General features: G+C 46.7%; 2 protein-coding genes and 1 long non-coding RNA gene across 6 annotated transcripts in view; 2 read left to right on the forward strand and 1 right to left on the reverse strand.

Annotated features, from left to right (window-relative positions):
• FBXW8 (F-box and WD repeat domain containing 8) overlaps positions 1 to 4572 on the forward strand; it is a 65346-nt gene extending 60774 nt beyond the window's left edge. For both annotated transcript variants that reach the window (XM_038373657.2, XM_043497788.1), the window contains 2 exons: positions 1907 to 2023; positions 2746 to 4572. In XM_038373657.2, the coding sequence (XP_038229585.1) occupies positions 1907 to 2023; positions 2746 to 2899 (271 nt within the window). In that variant the 3' untranslated portion in view covers positions 2900 to 4572. The remainder of the gene's footprint in view (positions 1 to 1906; positions 2024 to 2745) is intronic.
• Positions 88 to 1494, forward strand: LOC122456755. The gene is made up of 2 exons (XR_006275792.1): positions 88 to 1162; positions 1391 to 1494. It is a non-coding gene; the product is annotated as an uncharacterized LOC122456755 (long non-coding RNA).
• Positions 4573 to 8376: 3804 nt separating the features above from the next.
• TESC (tescalcin) overlaps positions 8377 to 19110 on the reverse strand; it is a 29957-nt gene continuing 19223 nt past the window's right edge. Inside the window, exons 1-8 of one of the 3 annotated variants that reach the window (XM_043497790.1) lie at positions 18313 to 18382; positions 15800 to 15903; positions 11967 to 12047; positions 11060 to 11199; positions 10796 to 10857; positions 10599 to 10706; positions 9497 to 9544; positions 8377 to 8706 (exon numbers count right to left, since the gene is read on the reverse strand). In XM_043497790.1, coding sequence (XP_043353725.1) covers positions 8629 to 8706; positions 9497 to 9544; positions 10599 to 10706; positions 10796 to 10857; positions 11060 to 11199; positions 11967 to 12047; positions 15800 to 15864 — 582 coding nt within the window. In that variant the 5' untranslated portion in view covers positions 15865 to 15903; positions 18313 to 18382 and the 3' untranslated portion in view covers positions 8377 to 8628. The other 2 variants (XM_038373979.2, XM_043497789.1) reach the window with 2 other exon arrangements.

Below are 19110 nucleotides of genomic sequence, written 5' to 3' on the forward strand. Positions count from 1 at the left end.
CTAATAAATTTGTTAGTCTCTAAGGTGCCACAAGTACTCCTTTTCTTTTTGCGAATACAGACTAACACGGCTGCTACTCTGATACCCATAACTATTTATGCTGACAGTACACAATGTTTTAATGTGCTGGAAATGAAGACAGACCCCTTAGTTGCATGCACCAAATCTTGACGACTTCCTTAGGCAGTTCTTATTCAGGCAGAATTCCCATTTGATTAAAATTCTGCCCAAGCAAAGACCTCAGGATTTAGCCTTTTGTAAGTTTGAGAGTGATACGCTGCTATTATAAAATGAACAGATATATCCTAAATTTAATGACCCTTTCCCAAGGCTGAGGTGGATGAGACAAGGTATTTACTGTCTGGAGAGTTCAAGTCAGGTCATTGATGAAAACCAGGTGGTCCCCTTCTCTTTTGACCCCGTGAGTTAAGTTCTTTGTGATGCAGCTGATGCATTAGGGACATTATTGCATTGATTATCTTCCAGTGCAACACTTAATGAGTATGTCAGGGAAGAGGGCGATTTGTATCTGATGGGCCTTTGGGATGGAGGAGGAAACACAGCATTTGACTGAAGTCATTAGATTTAGCAGTTATAAAATTAATAATCTGTGGATGAGCCAGAAATGATAACCTAAATGAATAGTGCCAGGAGGCCCTTACTGAAAGGAAAGGCATTATTGGGTGTCTGTGTCCGTAACCCACAGTCACAGAGGGGTAAGCGGGAGGAAAAAACAAGCAGGGGAAATGATTTGTTGGTTTGGGAGATGACAGGAGACATAACAGGGCCAGTGAGATAAGCTATTTTATCATCCTCTGGGATTGTCTCAAATTGAAAGAGTCCTGCCTTGATACAAGGATTCTGAGGTTGATATTTAAACTGTTCACAAGTGAAGGGAACGATGGAAGGACCACTCAGCTTTGTATCACACAGTGGCTGTCTGAAGCAATCACAACTCATGATTCCGACTGAGGTGTCACAAGGTGGTGGTTGTGCATGCAGTTAACTTTTTTGTCTTCATATGTGGATGAGTGCATTCACAGAGAAGATAAGCATATGTGCCGCGTCCCAGCGTTGCCTGCGATATGCTCTCAATTCCAGCTGTGTTCTAGCAATACACCACTAGATGGCGCTAAAAGCTTCAGTTTCATGCTTTAAATAGGTTTCAGAGTAGCAGCCGGATTAGTCTGTATTCGCAAAAAGAAAAGGAGGACTTGTGGCACCTTAGAGACTAACAAATTTATTAGAGCATAAGCTTTCGTGAGCTACAGCTCACTTCATTGGATGCATTTGGTGGAAAAAGTGCTGTAGCTCACGAAAGTTTATGCTCTAATAAATTTGTTAGTCTCTAAGGTGCCACAAGTACTCCTTTTCTTTATGCTTTAAATAGATGCAGTAGTACTTCAAAGTTGGGAACACCAGAGTTACGAACTGACCAGCCAATCGCACACCTTCTTTGGAACCGAAAGTACACAATCATGCAGCAGCAAAGACACCCCCCCCCCCCAAAAAAAAGCAGCAAGTACAGTACAGTATTGTGTTAAACATAAACTAATTAAAAAAAGGAAAGGAGCATTTTTTTTTCTGCATAGTGAAGTTTCAAAGCTGTATTAAGTCAACGTTCAGTTATAAACTTTTGAAAGAACCACCATAATGTTCTGTTCTGAGTTACGAACGCTTCAGAGTTATGAACACCTCCCAAGGTGTTTTTAGCTCTGAGGCTTTACTGTACGGCCTTGAAGAAATCAAAGTCTCATTTCTTAGCCTGTGGCTAAAGACAGGGTGCTGAGTTAGGTTTATCGTTGGCTAACTTGATATAACAATTTGTGTGTTCCTATTAGGTCATTAGGTGTCTGATACATGCGTAAGTGGATTCTCCCACTCAGTTCTGCTATTTATTTTCCAGACACCCAGTCCGTCATATTTGGTTCAATACTCACAGCCTCATTACAGCAAACATCCCAGATGAGAAGAACCCCCGTGGTGCCAGCATCATGGATGATGACCTGACAGCTCACCGTAGGTGAGTGAACAGTCTCTGGAGGGCAGAAGTTTCTGCATCTGAACACTCAGTGTTAAAGAGGAGTGGAGACACTTATGAAAATATATCAGTTAAAAAACACCCCATACCGAACCAGCAACAAGCTAGATGTGCAGAGTTTAAAAGCAGATAAATCTTCCAAGCTGTTGGGAAACAGTGTGCTCTCTGTTTGCCTCTGAACTCAAGAGTCTGTTTCCTCCTCAATAGGTGAACACACAAACCCTTGAATCAGCACAGGGAATGCAGCTCCTTGTCTTGCTTTAAATGTTAGTGAGGGCATTAGCTCCCAAAGGGAAAATGCTGAAGCATAAACTAAGGTCCTGGCATTTGCATATCAGTTCAGTTTTCCCTTTCTGATTCCAAGTATCCAGCTGTAATATACTGACTTTCCCTGTCCCTGACTCAGATTAGATCATTTTAGGGCAGGTAACTGTTATATCTATATATTGCTAAAGTAAGAGAATCAAATTTCATCTTCAGGGCTTACAGCGAACACTGCAGGGGTCAGGAAAGGATTTCCTTCTATCTACAATACTGCACAAATGTTCATGGTGTACTGAGGCCTCATTTGCTTTCTTGAAGCAACAGGTGTTGGCTGCTTCTGGAAGCAGGGTACCAGACTTGTTGCAGTTGGTAAAGATTTGACCTTGCTTGTAACACAATTAGAAATGGCATCTTGTCCTCCTTGTTTGTTTTTTGTCCAGGCATCGAGGAATCATCTATGCCTATGAATTTTCAGTGGACCAGTTGGCTCGAGAGAGTGTCCTTCCTATTTGCCGCTCTTCCTATGATGAAGTGACGGGTTACAACTATAACATTGGCCTTGCTGTCCCCTACGACAACATTTTGGTAACTTAGGAATAGTTTTTCCTTGGTTTTCTGTGGTCCAGTCCCCTGCCAACCAACATGGAGCAGAAAGGAAACTGGGAAACGAGGTGATTACTAAAGATTGCATTGACTTGTTCCGACACATTTAGTGGGCTGGGCTCTTTCTGAAAACTGAAGGCATATGCAAGAGCAGATTCTGAAGCTGTCCCCAAATGTATCACTCAAACATATTGATGATCCAAAATGACCTTTGAATCTTTGCTCTGGTCAGTGGAGATTGAAAAATGCGTGGGAGACTTAAACCTGGGGAAATGGTCCATTCCCACTGCTCACAGGAAGAGTGTTGGTGACCTCACTCTCGTGGCAGATCGATGTGCCATGGTGGGGGAAAGGAGAGCCCTGAGTGGCAAAGTGAAAGAGAATTGATGCTTTCTCAACAGGATAAGGGCACAGAGGAGCTCAAGCATACACAGATGCTTGGCTGTCCTGAGAGAAAACAAGAACTGGGAAAAGGCCTGCTGCAGAGCCACAAGCTTGGGATCTCTTTTCTGCGTAACAAGCTGCCAGTTCTTGTCTCCCTGTGTGTGCTGCAGGCAGGGCATGTCCTGCAATCTGCAATAGAACGAAGCACAATGCGCTCTTCATAGGAGGCAGCTTGCTCTCATCCAGGCTGGAGCAGCTTGGAAACTAAGCTGGCCATGCACCTCAGAATTATTCTTTTAAATACGTTTTAATTTTTAAAAATCTCCAAATCTGTACATTTAAAGGTTCATAACTGTTTGTTATTGTAAGGACTTTCCTCCTTACATATTTTAGGGAGGGCTAATCCCTGTGCACTGAGGTGAAAGGCTGTCATTCCCCTGGTCTCTGCTGTGCAGTGCCTTGTAACTGAACTGCAAATTCTACTGTATCTGAAGTTGTTTTGATTCCAGGTTGTCTCTAATAATTCTATGAAAACATGATATTTGAGACTCATCGTGCCCATTTAGCAAAGTAGAGAGGACATAGCTGCCAAACTAGGTGATTACACAGGTTCTGTCTTGCATCCTCTGGGCATGATTAACTCGTGTTGGCTTCTTTGAATTGTACATGGCTGCGTCTGACCCTTGATAAGAAGAATAGAACTATGGCCTTGTCTACAGACAGAGGCTGCATTGATTTAACTAAAATTGGTTTAAAAACTGATTTGGCTAAGCTGGTGCCAAGTCCTGCATGGCCCTAACTTCCATCAGTGTAAAACTGGTGGTTATTGGTGTAGTTTGCACCTGTACCTTTCTCAGTGCAAGCTAAACCAACTTAAATCAGGTTTAAAATTGATTCAATGTGTCTACATGTTTTCACTGGCTTAACAAAATGGGTTTAAAATCACACCTTTAGTTAAATCTGCACAACTTTATGTATAGAGCAGGCTTAGCAAGTCTGTTTGTGAAATGGTTCTTTTTAGGCTGTCTCTTCCCATAAAAATTAGCCACCCTGGATACTGAAATAGTCCCAGGGGAGTCTCTCCTGCTTGAGAAAAGAAATCATTTACAATTATTTATTGTATTTGGCTTTTGATGTTTTCCATGACCCTCAATAAACTTCTGTGTGTTATTTGGTTGTAACAACCCTGTTACTTTTCTCTACCACGCTGCGCTAGTGAAAGTGTGTAAGAAAAACTCCGTCAAGCTGACCACATAATAAAATACAGTTTACATTTTCAAGAAGCCCTTGGTATTTCTGATATCTGCAGCGTAACTTAAGAATCCCTTCCACTTCAGAGAGGCCAGCTCCCTTCCTTCTGCTCTGTGGTTTACAGCCTGGGCATCTGGTTTCGTTCAGGTTGTAGCAGAAACCTATTGAAGAACATTTCTGCTATAACTAGGCTATTCATTAAATGGTCTAAGATGCCCCTGTCTTTATTCTGACATGAACAGGTGCGTGTGGCCAGATCACCTACCTCTTTATTTGCCTCTGTCCCCCATAGAATACGTGTGACCTGTTGCTGTGCCTTTACGTGTAAACTTTTGCTCACTCTTACACCATGCTCTGACTCGCTTCACTACTCATTAATCATGCCTCCTTGCCCCTAGGCAACTTTGTTCCTCCTTTGGTTGATAACTGAAGCATTTGGCACATTGTCCCAACCTGTTTCACAGCTTCTCCCTGGAATCCATCTTGACGTCTTCGCGTTCCTCCCCAGCCTTATCTAATTTGGTTTTTGTCTCACTTTATTATTCCTTAATAGACTGCGGGGGTTGCTGTGAAAGAGATGCTCTGCATAGGAATTGTGAGTGTGTCCAGTGAAGAATCCCCACTGTCTGATGAAATAGCCTGGTGCCGTGCTCTGGCACCAGTTCACGTAGGACCAAACATGGGCTTAGTCCATTATTGGGGGTTTGCTCTGCAATGGGCCCTTAATGCTGCTCCTGTTTTGCTGTTGTACATTGGGTGTCCTGGAGGGCTATCCCTTTAACCGGACTGATCCTATCCCTGTCATTCACTTAGCAGACAGCAGAGTCAGACTGATCTTTGTTAATTCCAGCTGTACTATGTACCCAAATGCAAACTAAGATATTGCCGGTGTTAAAAAGTAGCCATGACAGGATATGAGTAATTAGCGTCTTTGCCTGAAAGGGAATGTCCTGCTCTGCTTTTCTGAGTACAGTGCTATAAATGGACCTTATGCTGTACAGATGAAATATGGTTTATTTTCACTAAGATCTGTTAGATGCAAACAGCCTACCTGTTTTCCACCTGAGCAGGTGTTCAAAGAACTCGTGGTCCTGCAGCAATAACAGGTAACCAGCTGGCCTTTACCAGGGCTAGGAACAAAAGTGCACTTTTCTAGCGCATGAACCTGGCTGGATGGGGAGTGTGAATCCCAGCACTGGTGCCTGGCAGGGACTTTCTGGAGCAGGAGCAGTACTTGAGGGGAGAGGGATCTCATCACTGCCTCTTCCAGAGGCAAAAACTCTATCCTCTCTGCTGGCTCCCTACTCACGCCTGGGACAAAGACAGGTAGATAATGAGGGATGCATTGTTCTTTGTATCAGGGTGGCCTTTTGAAGGGGTGTTAAATGCAGGGAGCAGTAACAGGGATTGCACAATTTCCCAGAGAGCTGCCCAGACACGAGATCTGGAGGGGGTGGGGCGGCATTGGGATAGCAGGTAACACTACTGCTAGACCTGGTAGCAAAGATTGATCCTGATCTTTTTGCTGGGCTGCCCAGTCCTTGAATGGTCTCTTCGTGACTAGGGTTGTGGCCTTGTTGCAAAGTAGAGTCACAGGGCTATGTTTCCCGAAGGATCAGGCTAGTTGTGATTAGGTGGGCCACAGCATGGGGGTAGTTATGGGGTAATGTAAATCAGTGAAGGGAGAAAGACTGGGCTGAGGGATCTTCAGGCATCTTTCTGTCACCATCCCCGAGGGCAGTGAGGGTCACTTGGTCCTGAGGCCCTGGAATTGGGCCGTGTTGTAAGGAAGCAGGAGAGTGCTTAATGCCACAGGAGGAGAGGTGTTGCTCTCATGGAAGAGTCTCCAGCGGATGCCAGGGCCGAGCTTCTGAATATACCCTAAGCTGAGTTCTGGTTCTCAGCCCCAGCCGGAAGGAAGGAAAGGGGTGGGGGTTGGGACTGCACAGCCTTGCATGCGCTTGGGATAGGTGGTATGAGGACACAGGCTTGTGGTACACAACCCTCGTGGAGACATCTCCTGAAAGAATGTGGATCTACGCAGCCATGCCTTGAATATTCCGCATCTCCCCCTTGCATCACGGTTGGTCTGTTTGGGGTCTCTGTTGCCAGGAAAAGCTCTAATAATTCCACAGTCCCTGTATACTCCAAGGGCTCCCTTACGTCAGTGTGAGTGCTTGGCACCTGCCTTGTGCTATGGGGAGGGCTGCCCCTGGGCTCCCAGCATGAAGGGGGGAACGATAATATTCAAACACTCCCCAGAGCTTGTTTAAAATCCAGCATGCCAGCGGAGTGTCTCCTGTTGCCGTAGTGCCAGTGGGGACAGTGTGAAACTTGTGTTGCTTGGGGAGGGTGGGGGGCACTTTTTCACACCTCTGAGCGATGTAACATAGCAACTTAAGCTTAAGTGTAGACCTGCCCATAGAAACATGTGCCACCCCCCACCACGGCTGCTCCCGCACTAAGAACGCGCTCTCAAGTATCTTCAGGGTTCCCAGCACACACTTGCTCACTTTAATTTAAGGGCAAATCTCTGCTAGGCAACCAAACATAACTGGGCCCTAAGGTGCTTGCTTAAGGCATATCCATGCACTAAACCATCTCTTGTGTACACCCACACACACACTGCTGACATAATGGTTTTATCCGCACGCAAGGGAGCTGTCCTGCCCTGCCCAGCCCAGCGGTGGCCCAAAAACATTTTGGCGTAGGCCCCTTGAATTCCGTTTGTGCCACATCTTTTGTAGAAAAACCTCCTTTCAAAAAAACCAATCTAGAGTTTCTGAAACAGGAAAAATAGGGGCAAAAATACTACCATAGGCTGCCTTGGTGACAGAAGTCCAAAGGAAGAACTATATATATTAATACCAGCCAAGAAGAAGGTCTCAGTTTGCTTTTCTATACATAATATGAGGTTTAGATCTGCCAGGCCTAGAAATAAGTGAACATCTCAGTGGATATTGGATCTTAACCCCTTTCACTAGTAGGAAGTTTCCATTTCTGGGACCCGGGGTTGGCAAGATTTTAAATATTTCACTGTTCCATTGCCTATCTGCAGCCGTAAACATTTAGAGATGGAAATATACAAATGAGAAGAAAAGGAAACCTTTTTAGGGCAGGTGATTTTGTTTTTTAAATTGAGGTTATCATTTGTATTATGGTAGCACCTAGAAATGCCAACTAAGATATGAGCCACCTACTAGGCTAGATGCCATATAAATATTTTGTGAGAGATACTGCTCGCCCCCAAGAGCTTACCATGCAAACAGGGGAGTGGTTGCTTTAAACTGCTCAGCTGAAGGGAATGCCAGAAGCCCATTGGTTAGTGGGCAGAGGGTAGGTGAGTCAGAGGGGCATGATAAATTCTGTGTGTGTGTGTATTACAGTGGGGTGGGGGGTATATGAGTCATAAGTTGAACGTGGGAGACCTGCCCATCTGTACATTAGATCTGAAGGGTAACAAAGGTCCAATCTAACCATTTTCCTGTTACATTAAGCTTGGGTCCCCCCCCCCCCTTTTTTTTTGACTGCTGTTGTCAAAGATCCTGACAGGAGCAGTGTGAAAATTGCAAACAGAGGAAAAACCACTCACCACCCCCCAGCCGCATGCTTGAGCATATCCTTGGCTGCAAGAAGGCAGGAGAGAGTGATTTATTGCACTTGCAATGTGCGTGGAAACAGCAGCAGTTGCTTTCTAGTTGAGGATAACAGCTGCCTGTTATCCCCCCAAGAGCATCGCCACCTTGTCGCTCTGCAACAGGAGGCTCTAGACAAGCTGCACTCCCAGGTTTCAGGTCACCTTGAAGGGGGAAAAACATTCCTTGGGCAGAGAGTAAAAAACAAAACTCTATTTTATTATACAAAGGAGTCAGCATTTAAGCCCCAGACATTTCTACACAGCACAACGCAGCTCTTGTGGGAACACAGGGACCTCATAGGATTTAATCACACATACTGGTAGCAAAACGACAGACATCTGGTACCCAAAGCATGGACCTGCCATTGGAGATCACTGGCCTGGCTCCTCTGCTCAAGGCTCCGCTCCCCTCTCCCTGCAGGCCAGTGGCTCTGTGGACTGGCAGAGGTCAGTGGCAATGTGCAATAGGCTCCATGTTTAGAAAGCGGACGTGCATCTTGGTGTCGATATCAATCCCCTGCCACATCTGGAATTGGAACAGGCAGGGTTAAATGCGATGGACGTCAGGGGCTTGGTCATTTCCCAGCAATGGCCTTGCCTGGGGGCTCCTAAGATGCAGGAGCCCTTGTCATTCCTTCTACCCTGAGCTGGTCTGTTTAACACCCACGCTGAATGGCCAAGGATGGTGCCAGCGCTGGTAATGGCTGAACGCTGCTACCACCTGGCAGCTCTGCGTGAAGCAAGTTCAGTGTCTCTGTCCAATTCATCTGGGGCCAGGGTCCACATCACAAACCATGGTCCCATCTGGCACCCCTAGCTGATGGCTTCTGTCAAGATCAAAGGGGCCTTGGAGACCGAATGCCTCTCAGAAGTGAGCCCTTCAGAACAACATTGAGCACACTGGCAGGAGACAGCGCATGGGAAACCTGCCCAACCCACTGCCTGTGCTGCACTCCTGGAAGCTGTTACCACGTTCCTGGCAGTGTCTGGAGGGAAGAAAAGCCTGGGGCAGTTGTGGCTTTGCTACTAATAAAGGGAGGACAGGTGGCAGTGGGTAAATGAGGCCCCAACCTTTGCAATAGCCCTGGGAGCCAGCCCAGCATGGGAACCAGCACATTAGCTTAAGAGGATTAGGTGCTGCGCACAGGTACCTTCACCGTCACTGCAACCCCAAAACGGATTGGGTAGCAAGGACTGCACAAGACCGGCTTGGGGAATGAATTCTCCTGCTGAACTCAGCCCGAGAGCTCCTCCCACCCTAACAAGGCTCCCCGTTTAAAAAAGTTAGTCTGAGCAACACAAAAGTCTTTGCTAACCTTAAGAAAGTCTTCAAACGTGATTCCCTCGTACACCTGGTCTGGCTCCTAGGGTTTGGGAAGAGAGACTGAATTAACTCCACTCCAGCTCTGTTAATAGCGCTGAAAAGATTGGAAAGAGATAGGGTGGTCTGGGCAGGGGTCGGGGAGTAGGAGACCTGCCTCTTCCTCTCCTCATGCCTCCGTTTCAACACCCGTAAAATGCGGGTAATACCTAGCTACCTCTCACAGTGTTAGGGTGCAAAGGATTATTATTAGATAAGACCAGGAAAAAAAAAATCCCAAGTGCAACCAGTTTGTTGTTGGCATGGGCTGCTCTATTTGTGAGGTGAGACGAGGCTCCAAGACAAACAGAGCTAAAGGAAAAGAACACAGCTGAAACCATTGCCGGCGTTCTGCTCTGTCCCAAAACAATCAGCTGTCTGGGCACTGAGGCTGCTGGGACAATCAGACCATCATTGGCACAAAGGATGCCCCGGCAAACAAGCAACTTAATACGGACTGCCACTGCAGCACCATGCTCCAAGGCAGCCACCGTCACCTGCTTCGCAGCCCCAGCAACAAGTCCCAGTCAGCAGCAACAGCTGCCCATTTGATGCAGGCCAAAGGAACAGGCACCAAATGCTGCCTCATCAGGACAGTGAAAGGGGACGAATAATTTGTTGTTCCTTTGGTGTTCAGGCCTCTGGACCTCTTAGCAAAGGAAGGCTTGAGAGTTCCAGCCTTCAAGGCACCAAGGCTGCAATGGGACGTAAGCACAAGCTAAATGGGGCCTAAGTGGAGACATGTCTATACCCCAGTGGGGTTTGTCTGATGAATTTTGTGTGCACCCGTTTTGCTGATGTGACCAGCTGCAATTGGGATCCGGCAGACAGCAAGAGAGGGGATAGTGACGGCGTCATGTGGCGCACTGCCTATGGTCCCGGAGTGCTCAGCCCAAAAGCAGCGCAGTGCATGGGAGCAGAGTGCATGACACAGACCAGACGGGCCCTGCGCAGCGTGCTCGCCCATGGAGCAGCACCCGATTACTCTGCAGGGCCTGGCATCCAGCTACATATGGTGCAATATCTACACATCATTATACCACCCAAAGGGTTCCCACCATTTGTCCCACACAGATGCTGGCAGCCTCCATCATGGCACCATCCGCAATTGACCTCGCTGACTCCTTCTCCAGGTGGGGGTTCCTAGACAGCAGCTCTTCCACCACCTAGCGGGGAGCAAGGCGGACTGGTGTTAGGGGTGGCAGTGGTTTTGGGAAAGGCTTTGGGAGAGGGGAAGGCTAGAACAATACGTTACTTTTCTGTATTCCAGCAGGGAGATCTTTCCATCGTTGTCCGAATCGTACATGTGAAAGAGAACTAGGAAACAAGGCACAGGCGAGCGACAGGCTCAGTCATGGAATCCAATGGCTGATGGCCAAATCATAATCATGCACCCCAAAACCCAGAGGCTTACTGCAAATGTAAGGAAATAGTGAAAGAGCTGGAGGAGTGGGGTGTCTGTGCAGCCCACCCTCAAAAACTGGGGAGCCCTGGGCCGGGGACTCTTGGAAAGTCTCACATTTCAGTTTCTCCTTCCGGAAGTGATCCAGCTGCTCTTCATCCATGTTCATCTCAATAGGCCTGAAATAGGACATGATGGTCAGGAAGTCCTCAAAGTTGATCTCATCAGCTAACCCATTCGGCGCCTGCCGTAGGTTCCTGCAGAGGCCCGAGATGAAGAAGACAAGGTGAGAAATGACAGATCGGATGGTGACGAAGCTACTGGCAGCGAGCATTCAGCCAGCACGTGTCGTTCCATCACAAATCAGAGATGAGAGATGCGGCCTATTAGATCTTCTCCAGCCATGCCACCCTGGTCAGTGCAGGATTGCTCCCTGCGCTCTGTTTTTTAGTGCTTTGCCCAGTCTAACATTACATGTGTGTGACACAGAGGCCCCCGGGTGCTTCACCACTCTGGGTTAGCCACTTGTCAGACCTGACCTACCCACTTTGCTTAACTGTACCCTGCCTGCCCAGTAACCCTGGGTGCTTCTGCGTTGTGCAGCTTTGGCTAGCATCTTGGCACTGGCAATCGGCTCACAGCACAGTGACCTCACCCCAGCTTCCCCCAGTCCGGATACTCCTGACAGGGTGATACCAACAGCCCCGAGTCTCCCCAAAAGCCTCTCCCCTGCAGTGCTCAGCCCCCCCTCACTGCAGCACTTGCAAAACTTTCTCAAGTTCGCTGCTCCCATAAAGCGACAGAACACAGCACTCGCCGCTTAGTTTGGCTGAGGGTTTTGCCCTCCAGTTGACAACCCTAGATTGAAATGATACCAAGTAGAAGGAAATGAGACAGAGGTTACAAATGAACAAAAGCCACTCAGCTTTGCTTGAGGGCCTGTTATAGTTTAAACTCAGTGAAAGAGGATACGCACACAGTTTCATCAAATCTCTCGGCTAGCTGCCAGGGCTGCTCGTCTTACCTCTTGTCGAAAAAGGCACGGACAATTTTTGACCTAATTGGATTGAACTCCAGGTCGGGGATCCTGTCAAAACTCTCCTTGCTGTAAAGAAAACAGAGACAGCAACAAAGGGTGGATGAAGCTGAGCTGAAGGGAAAACAGGGACTTCAGTTACTGCTTTAAGACACCCGGGCTTGGGGCACAAAAGTGGCTCTTGTCCCATGATGAGCTCAAGACCGTTTGGTCACAGATTACTACACACTAGCCATTTTCCAAAGCACAAAAGCTTCATCAGATTCATCCCTGCCACGGGCCCGGCTTCATTACATTGATTAACCAGCAGTGCACAGGGACGTAGGAGACCACCACACAGGGACAATGCAACCCCCAAAACTGAGAGAGGCCCATACCAATCACGGACAGCTGTGTGCTAACAGGGACTGCCAAACCTGCCCGTCCTGTGAAGCTGCTTTGAGCTGTGCCTTCAATTAAAAAAAATTTAAAAAGCTCCCTTCTCAGAAGTTCTCTCACTGCTGGAGGATCTATTATTTTAGCCCTTCTGGTAACAGAGCATTTACTCAGCGCATGCCAAGCATTGCCCACACATCGTAGCGTACCATTCAGATTACTCAGCTCATCGTGGATCTGTCCTGCAGTGCGAGCAGAAAGAGTTTAGCACCGAGCAGCATCCCACCTAGCAGAGCTGCAGATCCTTCCACCCCACAAGGCATTAATAGCCAGTCTATTTGTAGACCATTCAGGAAAGGACAGGAGGAAATAGTGTCTTCCTGTGTGTCACTTTCATTGATGCTGCATTTCGCAGTTCTTGTTCTGTTGCGGCTCACGTTATATTGCTTTCTCCATTTGGCTGCTTTCCCAATCGCTCAGCTTTTGTTTTGGCTCTTCTCTAGCACTACACTCCCTGGTAATAGCACGGGCCATACAAAGGGTGTCTATCAGTACTACGTGTTATGGAAGTAGGGCTAGCTCAGCATTGCTAGGTCATGCTATTTGCTAATTTTTTTTATAAAGCCACATCTCCTGGAGTCATGTGATCATATAGAAAGGCTTTTAAAAAGATTCTAACCCTCGTTGCAGAAAAAAACTTGAAAACCTGAACCCTAAAAACACCAATTCCAGAAAGCAAATTAAAAGAATTAATATGTACTTTTTCCTTAAGCTCATGATTTTGAGGGGCCTGACTCGTAACTTTTAGTGCTCTGAGTTGGTGGTTGTGGGGTGATTCTGCCAACTCCATCACCTCCTGCCTGAATCTGCAAGTATGCACCATTGGCAGGGAGTAACAGCCTTTCCTCTGCTGTTTCCCTTTGTGCATCATCCCTAGCGATAGCACCTGCAATTTTCTTACCTGCTATAACAAGTGCTCACTGTTACTACACAGTTGGAGATCTGCATGCTGTGAGAATCACACAGCGCGATGGGGCAGAGGGAGGGTTGGCTATTTATGGAGACAGGGAGCTCTCTGAATCAGTCCCTATCTGCCTGAGAAACAGACCTTTAATCTAAATGTTTTCTTTGTGCTACTGGGGGAATGGAATTAGCTTTGCAAAATTTATCACCTCCTCCCAGCTTTCCACTGGGCACCGGACATGGAACATGTTTTCGGCAGCTTAGCTTTCAGTAGGAAGGACTTGAATTAAATCACTTAGAACAGGATAACTTGGACACCTCTTGGCAGTCACTGCTACTAAAGGAAAACAAGGGTGCAAACCCCAGCTGGGGCTGGTGAGACAGGTGCAAACCTGCCCGCACAAACTGTCTCAAGAAAGGAACGAATAAGTGGCAAGGCGCTGGGTGCAAGCGGGGGGCTGGGGCAGGGGATCAGGTCTCTCACGTGACAGAAATGGAGACTGAGTTGGACACTATATGTGGTCGGGGCAGTGAGGACGAGTTCTTGTATAGTAGGTTACTAGAGTCTCCTGTAGACTGTGTTGTACTGGCAGGTGGTGGAATGGTTGTTCTAGGCCTCCAATTAAATTCAACGGCGCTGTGCAACAAGGGGAGCCAATGGCTCCCAGCTCAGCACACCCCTGGAAGGGCAGTCACAGAAGGGTGGTCTAGCGTCAGGCTCCAGGCCCAAGTGACACAGCTGCTTGGCCAGGCTGGGGCCTAGAGATCAAAAGGTCACTGCACAGTGAAAAGCCTTGAGGGAGAAGAAGTTGGGGTGAGGGGAAGAGGGAAGATCATCAGTTGCCAGAGGCTCTCCAGGGAGGTGTAAGGGAGATGCTCTGAGGAAGAGTCTCTAGGGAGCTAGGTTTCAGAGTAGCAGCCATGTTAGTCTGTATCCGTAAAAAGAAAAGGAGGACTTGTGGCACCGTAGAGACTAACAAATTTATTAGACACCCAGTTGGTTAGGCAGCATAGCATCGGTTTGTGGGATAGCTTCTCTCGGACACCCTGGTGGTCTGAATAAAGGATACTTGGCTCTAAGGAGGCAGTTTGTCACTTCCCAGAGGGAACAGGACTGCGGGCTCTGAGCCTCACACTTGGCAGCAGGAGACTGCAACCCAGGGCCCATATAGAGCGGGAGAGTCACATTATCCCACCTGGAGCCAGATGGCGGCTCATGGCTTGAGACCCGGGTGGGGCTGCACTCGACAAAACTCCGAGGGGCCAGAGGGGCAGCTCACCCGGATACTGTGACATCCCGCTCTCATCACTAATCCACCTTCTTGCCGCTTCTCAGTGCTTGTCTTGGGGGTCTCCTGGTGAGCCCAGCATGGCGTCGTCATGGCTAGCTGGAAGGGCTCAGACTGCGGTGGGGAATCCAGCTGGGATACGTGATGAGTTTCAGGTACTGGACTTGGCCGGGAACTCCATTCAACCAACAAGGGACTGGAGGACTTCAACCAGAGAGCCCTGGGACGCTCAGGTGTAGGTTACAGTTTTGAAGCTATGGGGGACAGTGGGTTTTTTCCCCCATGTCCTGGCTAACACGTAGCATTGAATCCTCCTCCACTTTCACCCTTACCAAAGTGTCAGGAGTAAACATCCCTGTTCCTAGCTGGTAGCTTCCAATTCCCCACTGATATCCATGTGCCTACGGCCACCATGCCCCGAGGGTAGCATGTTTCTTCTGGAAGGGATGCACCACACTGGCCGGTGCTCCCCATCTTGTACCATCAATTTCAAAAATGCCGCTAGTGGCCAGGGCAGGGAATGGGGCTGCTAGCGAAGCCCTCAGCCATCCTAGAGCTCGGACACTTAGAGCTTTGGGGCAGGGCTCCAAGATCGTTCCCATCTCAAGGGCCTGATCCTCTCACTGCCTTGCATCCTCTGGAGTCATTTACATCTGGGCAAGGGGGGTGGGAGCTAGACAAGCAGGATATCAGAACCCTCCATTCTGTTGCCCTGGTGATAGCAATTAATACCCACTTCCCACAGGTGCCGGTGGTGCCCCCAGCTGGGAGGCAGCAGGGAAGCAGGCCATGTGTCTGGCTGGAGGTAGGGGAGGGCCTCTCTGCAGACTCCATGCTTCCTTATTCTCCCCCTTGGGAAGTATTTCTGGAGGCTCCATAACTCCCTTCCTCCCACACATCATTTACGGAAGCGACTTCTCATCTCCTTTCAGCCATGCAGGGGAATATGCCTCTTCCTTTGTAGGGTCTCCCCTCTGGCATTCGCAAAAAAAAAAAAAAAAAAGGAGTACTTGTGGCACCTTAGAGACTAACAAATTTATTTGAGCATAAGCTTTTGTGAGATACAGCTGAAACCTCTGGCATTCTGCAGCCTCAAATGCTAGTGAAAGCTGATCGCACATACAAATCCCCACCCATATTCGGCAGACCATGTTCTCAGGGGCACCAGGAGTTCCTCTGTGCTGCTTCATTTACAAAATAATCTCAGGGTTATGGTGCCTGAAACAGTAATGAATGGCCAAGAATTGCCAGGCAGCCATTGATTGTTCTAAGCCTCCTCTCCTCACCAAGTTCTGGCCCTGCATGAACGGGAGCAATTACAGTGATCCAGGAAGAATGGGGTCTTTTCAGGTTTAACAGAGTGAGGCCAGTTCCTTTTATGCCACTACATCTTTTCTCCATACTGTGACTTAGTCTCTTCCGCCTTCTTGCGGTATTTTGCATTTTGTTTGATAAGTGGCTGCACTCAGAGATAAACATCTGGGTGTATGTAAAACAAGCTTCCTCAGAAAAACCCCCATTGCCTGCTAGAGCCAAATCTTATTAACAACAGGAACAGGCAATTTATGAGCACGAAATATCCCCATCGGATAAGGTCACTTACAGGAGTTAGAGAACCTGTTACAACAACAGGAAATGGAGACCAGATTTCTCATGGTCCCCTTTCCCGGTTCTTTTTCTGCCCTCTCTGATACTCACTGCTTTGACATTCCTTGTACTGCCATAGGGCACATGCGAGGAAAGAGTGTCATCGTAACTCTGTGTTTTTAGAATTTGGCTCCAATGTCTACCAGCCAGCCTCAAAGAACTCCACGCAACATTCAGACAGAGGTTTCTGATACCAAAGCACGTGCACACAAACCCATTGTTTTTGTTCAAAATTTCCTATCAACGTATTTCACTTTTTTGATGAGAAACAAAACTGAAAAACAAGAACATCTTGCTATTCAAAAAACAAACAAACAAAAATGTTTTCCAAAACCATTGGGACTTTTGGTAAAAAAAAAAAAAAAAAAAAAATTGGTTTTGTAAAACTGAACATTTTAGTTTCCAGGGTTTTTTTAATATGAATTTTAGACAAAAACGTTATTTTGTGCTGGGGAAACTAGGACTGTTGATTAATTGCAGTTAACTCGCAATTAACTCAAAAAAATTAATCATGATTAATCACAGTTTTAATCATACTCTTAACAGAATACCAGTTGAAATGTATTAAATATTTTTGGATATTTTTCTACATTTTCAAATATACCAATTTCAATTACAACACAACACAAAGTGTACAGTGCTCACTTTATTATTTTTATTACAAATATTTGCACTGTAAAAATGATAAACAAAAGAAATAGTAATTTTCAATTCACCTGATGCAAGTACTGTAGTGTAATCTCTTTATCATGAAAGAGCAACTTACAAATTTAGATTTTTTTTTGGTTATATAACTGCACTCAAAAACATAACAATGTAAAACTTTAGAGCCTACAAGTCCACTCAGTCCTACTTCTTGTTCTGCCAATCACTAAGAGAAACAAGTCCTCTGGAATGGTGGTTGAAGCATGAAGGGACATATGAATCTTTCGCACATCTGGCATTTAAATATCTTGCAATGCCGGCTACAACAGTGCCATGCAAACACCTGTTTTCACTTTCAAATGACATTGTAAACAAGAAGCGGTCAGCATTATCTTCTGCAAATGTAAACAAACTTGTTTGAGCGATTGGCTGAACAAGAAGTAGGACTGAGTGGACTTGCAGGCTCTAAATTGTTACATTGTTTTGTTTTTGAGTGCAGTTATGTAACCAAAAAAAAAATCTACATTTGTAAGTTGCACTTTCATGATAAAGAGATTACACTCCAGTACTTGTATCAGGTGAACTGAAAAATAATATTTCTTTTTTTACAATGCAAATATTTTAAAAATAAATATAAAATGAGCACTGTGCACTTTGTAGTCTGTGTTGCAATCAAAATCAAAATATTTGAAAATGCAGAAAACATCCAAAAATATTTAAATTAATGGTATGCTATTGTTTAACAGCATGCTTAACTGTGTGATTAATCTCAATAAATTTTTTTAATTGTGTGATTAATTGTAATTAATTTTTTTTAAGCGCTTGACAGCCCTGGTTTCAACATAATTTTTTGTAACCTATTCTAGTACTTTAGCAGTTGAGCTGAGGAATGCAGCCACCTCTGGAAACAGGGCTGATGTTTAACAGCATATAACGACAATACACAGCAGTCTAGGAAAGAAAGTAAAGACAAAGGAACCATTGGCAGCTGAAACTACAAGCAGATTTTAGTTTACTCTCCAGATTGGGATTCAAGCACCGACTTGTGAAAAATGCCATGGGAACCTTAGTGACCAGAAAAAGGTCAGGACCTTTGTTTGAAACTCTGATTCCAAGAAAGGGATGCCCCTTCCCGCAGCCTAGCAGCCCCTGGCATTATATTGTGGTAACCATTCCCTTCGGAGTCAGGGATGGTCTCTTCCTGGCATAACAGATTACGCTCACTTTCTCCCTCTCTGGGCAGTTTCAAGAACCAGTCACCTGTAATGCATGGTATTGATATAATCCAGGTAGTGCTCTACAGGGCTCTGTAATCCCAGACGCAGACAGAGCAAGAGCACATGTGCACAGTAAAGGAATGAGTTGATAAACAACAACCCAGCCAAACAAAGGATACAGAAATAAAAGCCCCCTACCGGATGGTTGGCTGGTCCCCACTTATCTGCCTGAATCTCCGGTGAAGGTGCTCAATTTGTTCCAGAGTGACTGGGAAGAGAGAGGAGAAAGATCATTTGCAACTAACCTCTCCTGACACAGCAGATGAGCAATAGCTGAAACCTTCTAACCAGATGAGGTCTCAGCATAGGGCTCCCACGCTCTGCCGGACCTTCCCTAGGGGAAGCAGCACTGCACTGGAAGAGGATCACAGGGACTGGAAAAAGGGGTCTCATTCCTCCTGTGGCTGCTGCCCATCCATCCCTGCTAAACATTCCCAGGACTTCTGAAAAGCACCATACTTTTTGCCTTCAGAGAAAGCTCCCTCTAGAGAGGAGACACCTGGCTGCCCTGGAAAGTCTCCATCGCTTCACACACCTTGAGCACTGTGCGAGGGTCAGTATATGTTTACTCCCTGGTAAAAGGCATGTGGCCCTTAGTAAACAAACGTGTTAAGTGGGGTTCTCTCTCCCCTTGGCTCCCAACCAAGCGTCTTGTCTCAATGAGCAGAGTCCCAATTCCTTCCCTGTGCCTCTCTGCTGCATGCACTCCCAACAGGGGACATTTTTGTGGCACCGTTTGCAGCACATCCTTGCAGAGAAGCTGGCAGTTTGTGGCACAGGGCTGTGGCTGCAGGAAACTGTGTTAACCAGGGGTTTGTATCTGGGGACTCGCCAATGATCAGCCCAGTAGAAAGCTTGGCTGGTCAAGGGAAATCTTACTCCAGGGGACAGCACAGCTAGTGTGTCCCCATCAGTAAAAGTGAAAATCTCTTTGTG

The sequence above is a fragment of the Dermochelys coriacea genome, chromosome 15 (genome assembly GCF_009764565.3).
Source record: "Dermochelys coriacea isolate rDerCor1 chromosome 15, rDerCor1.pri.v4, whole genome shotgun sequence".
Taxonomy (NCBI): Eukaryota; Metazoa; Chordata; order Testudines; family Dermochelyidae; genus Dermochelys; species Dermochelys coriacea.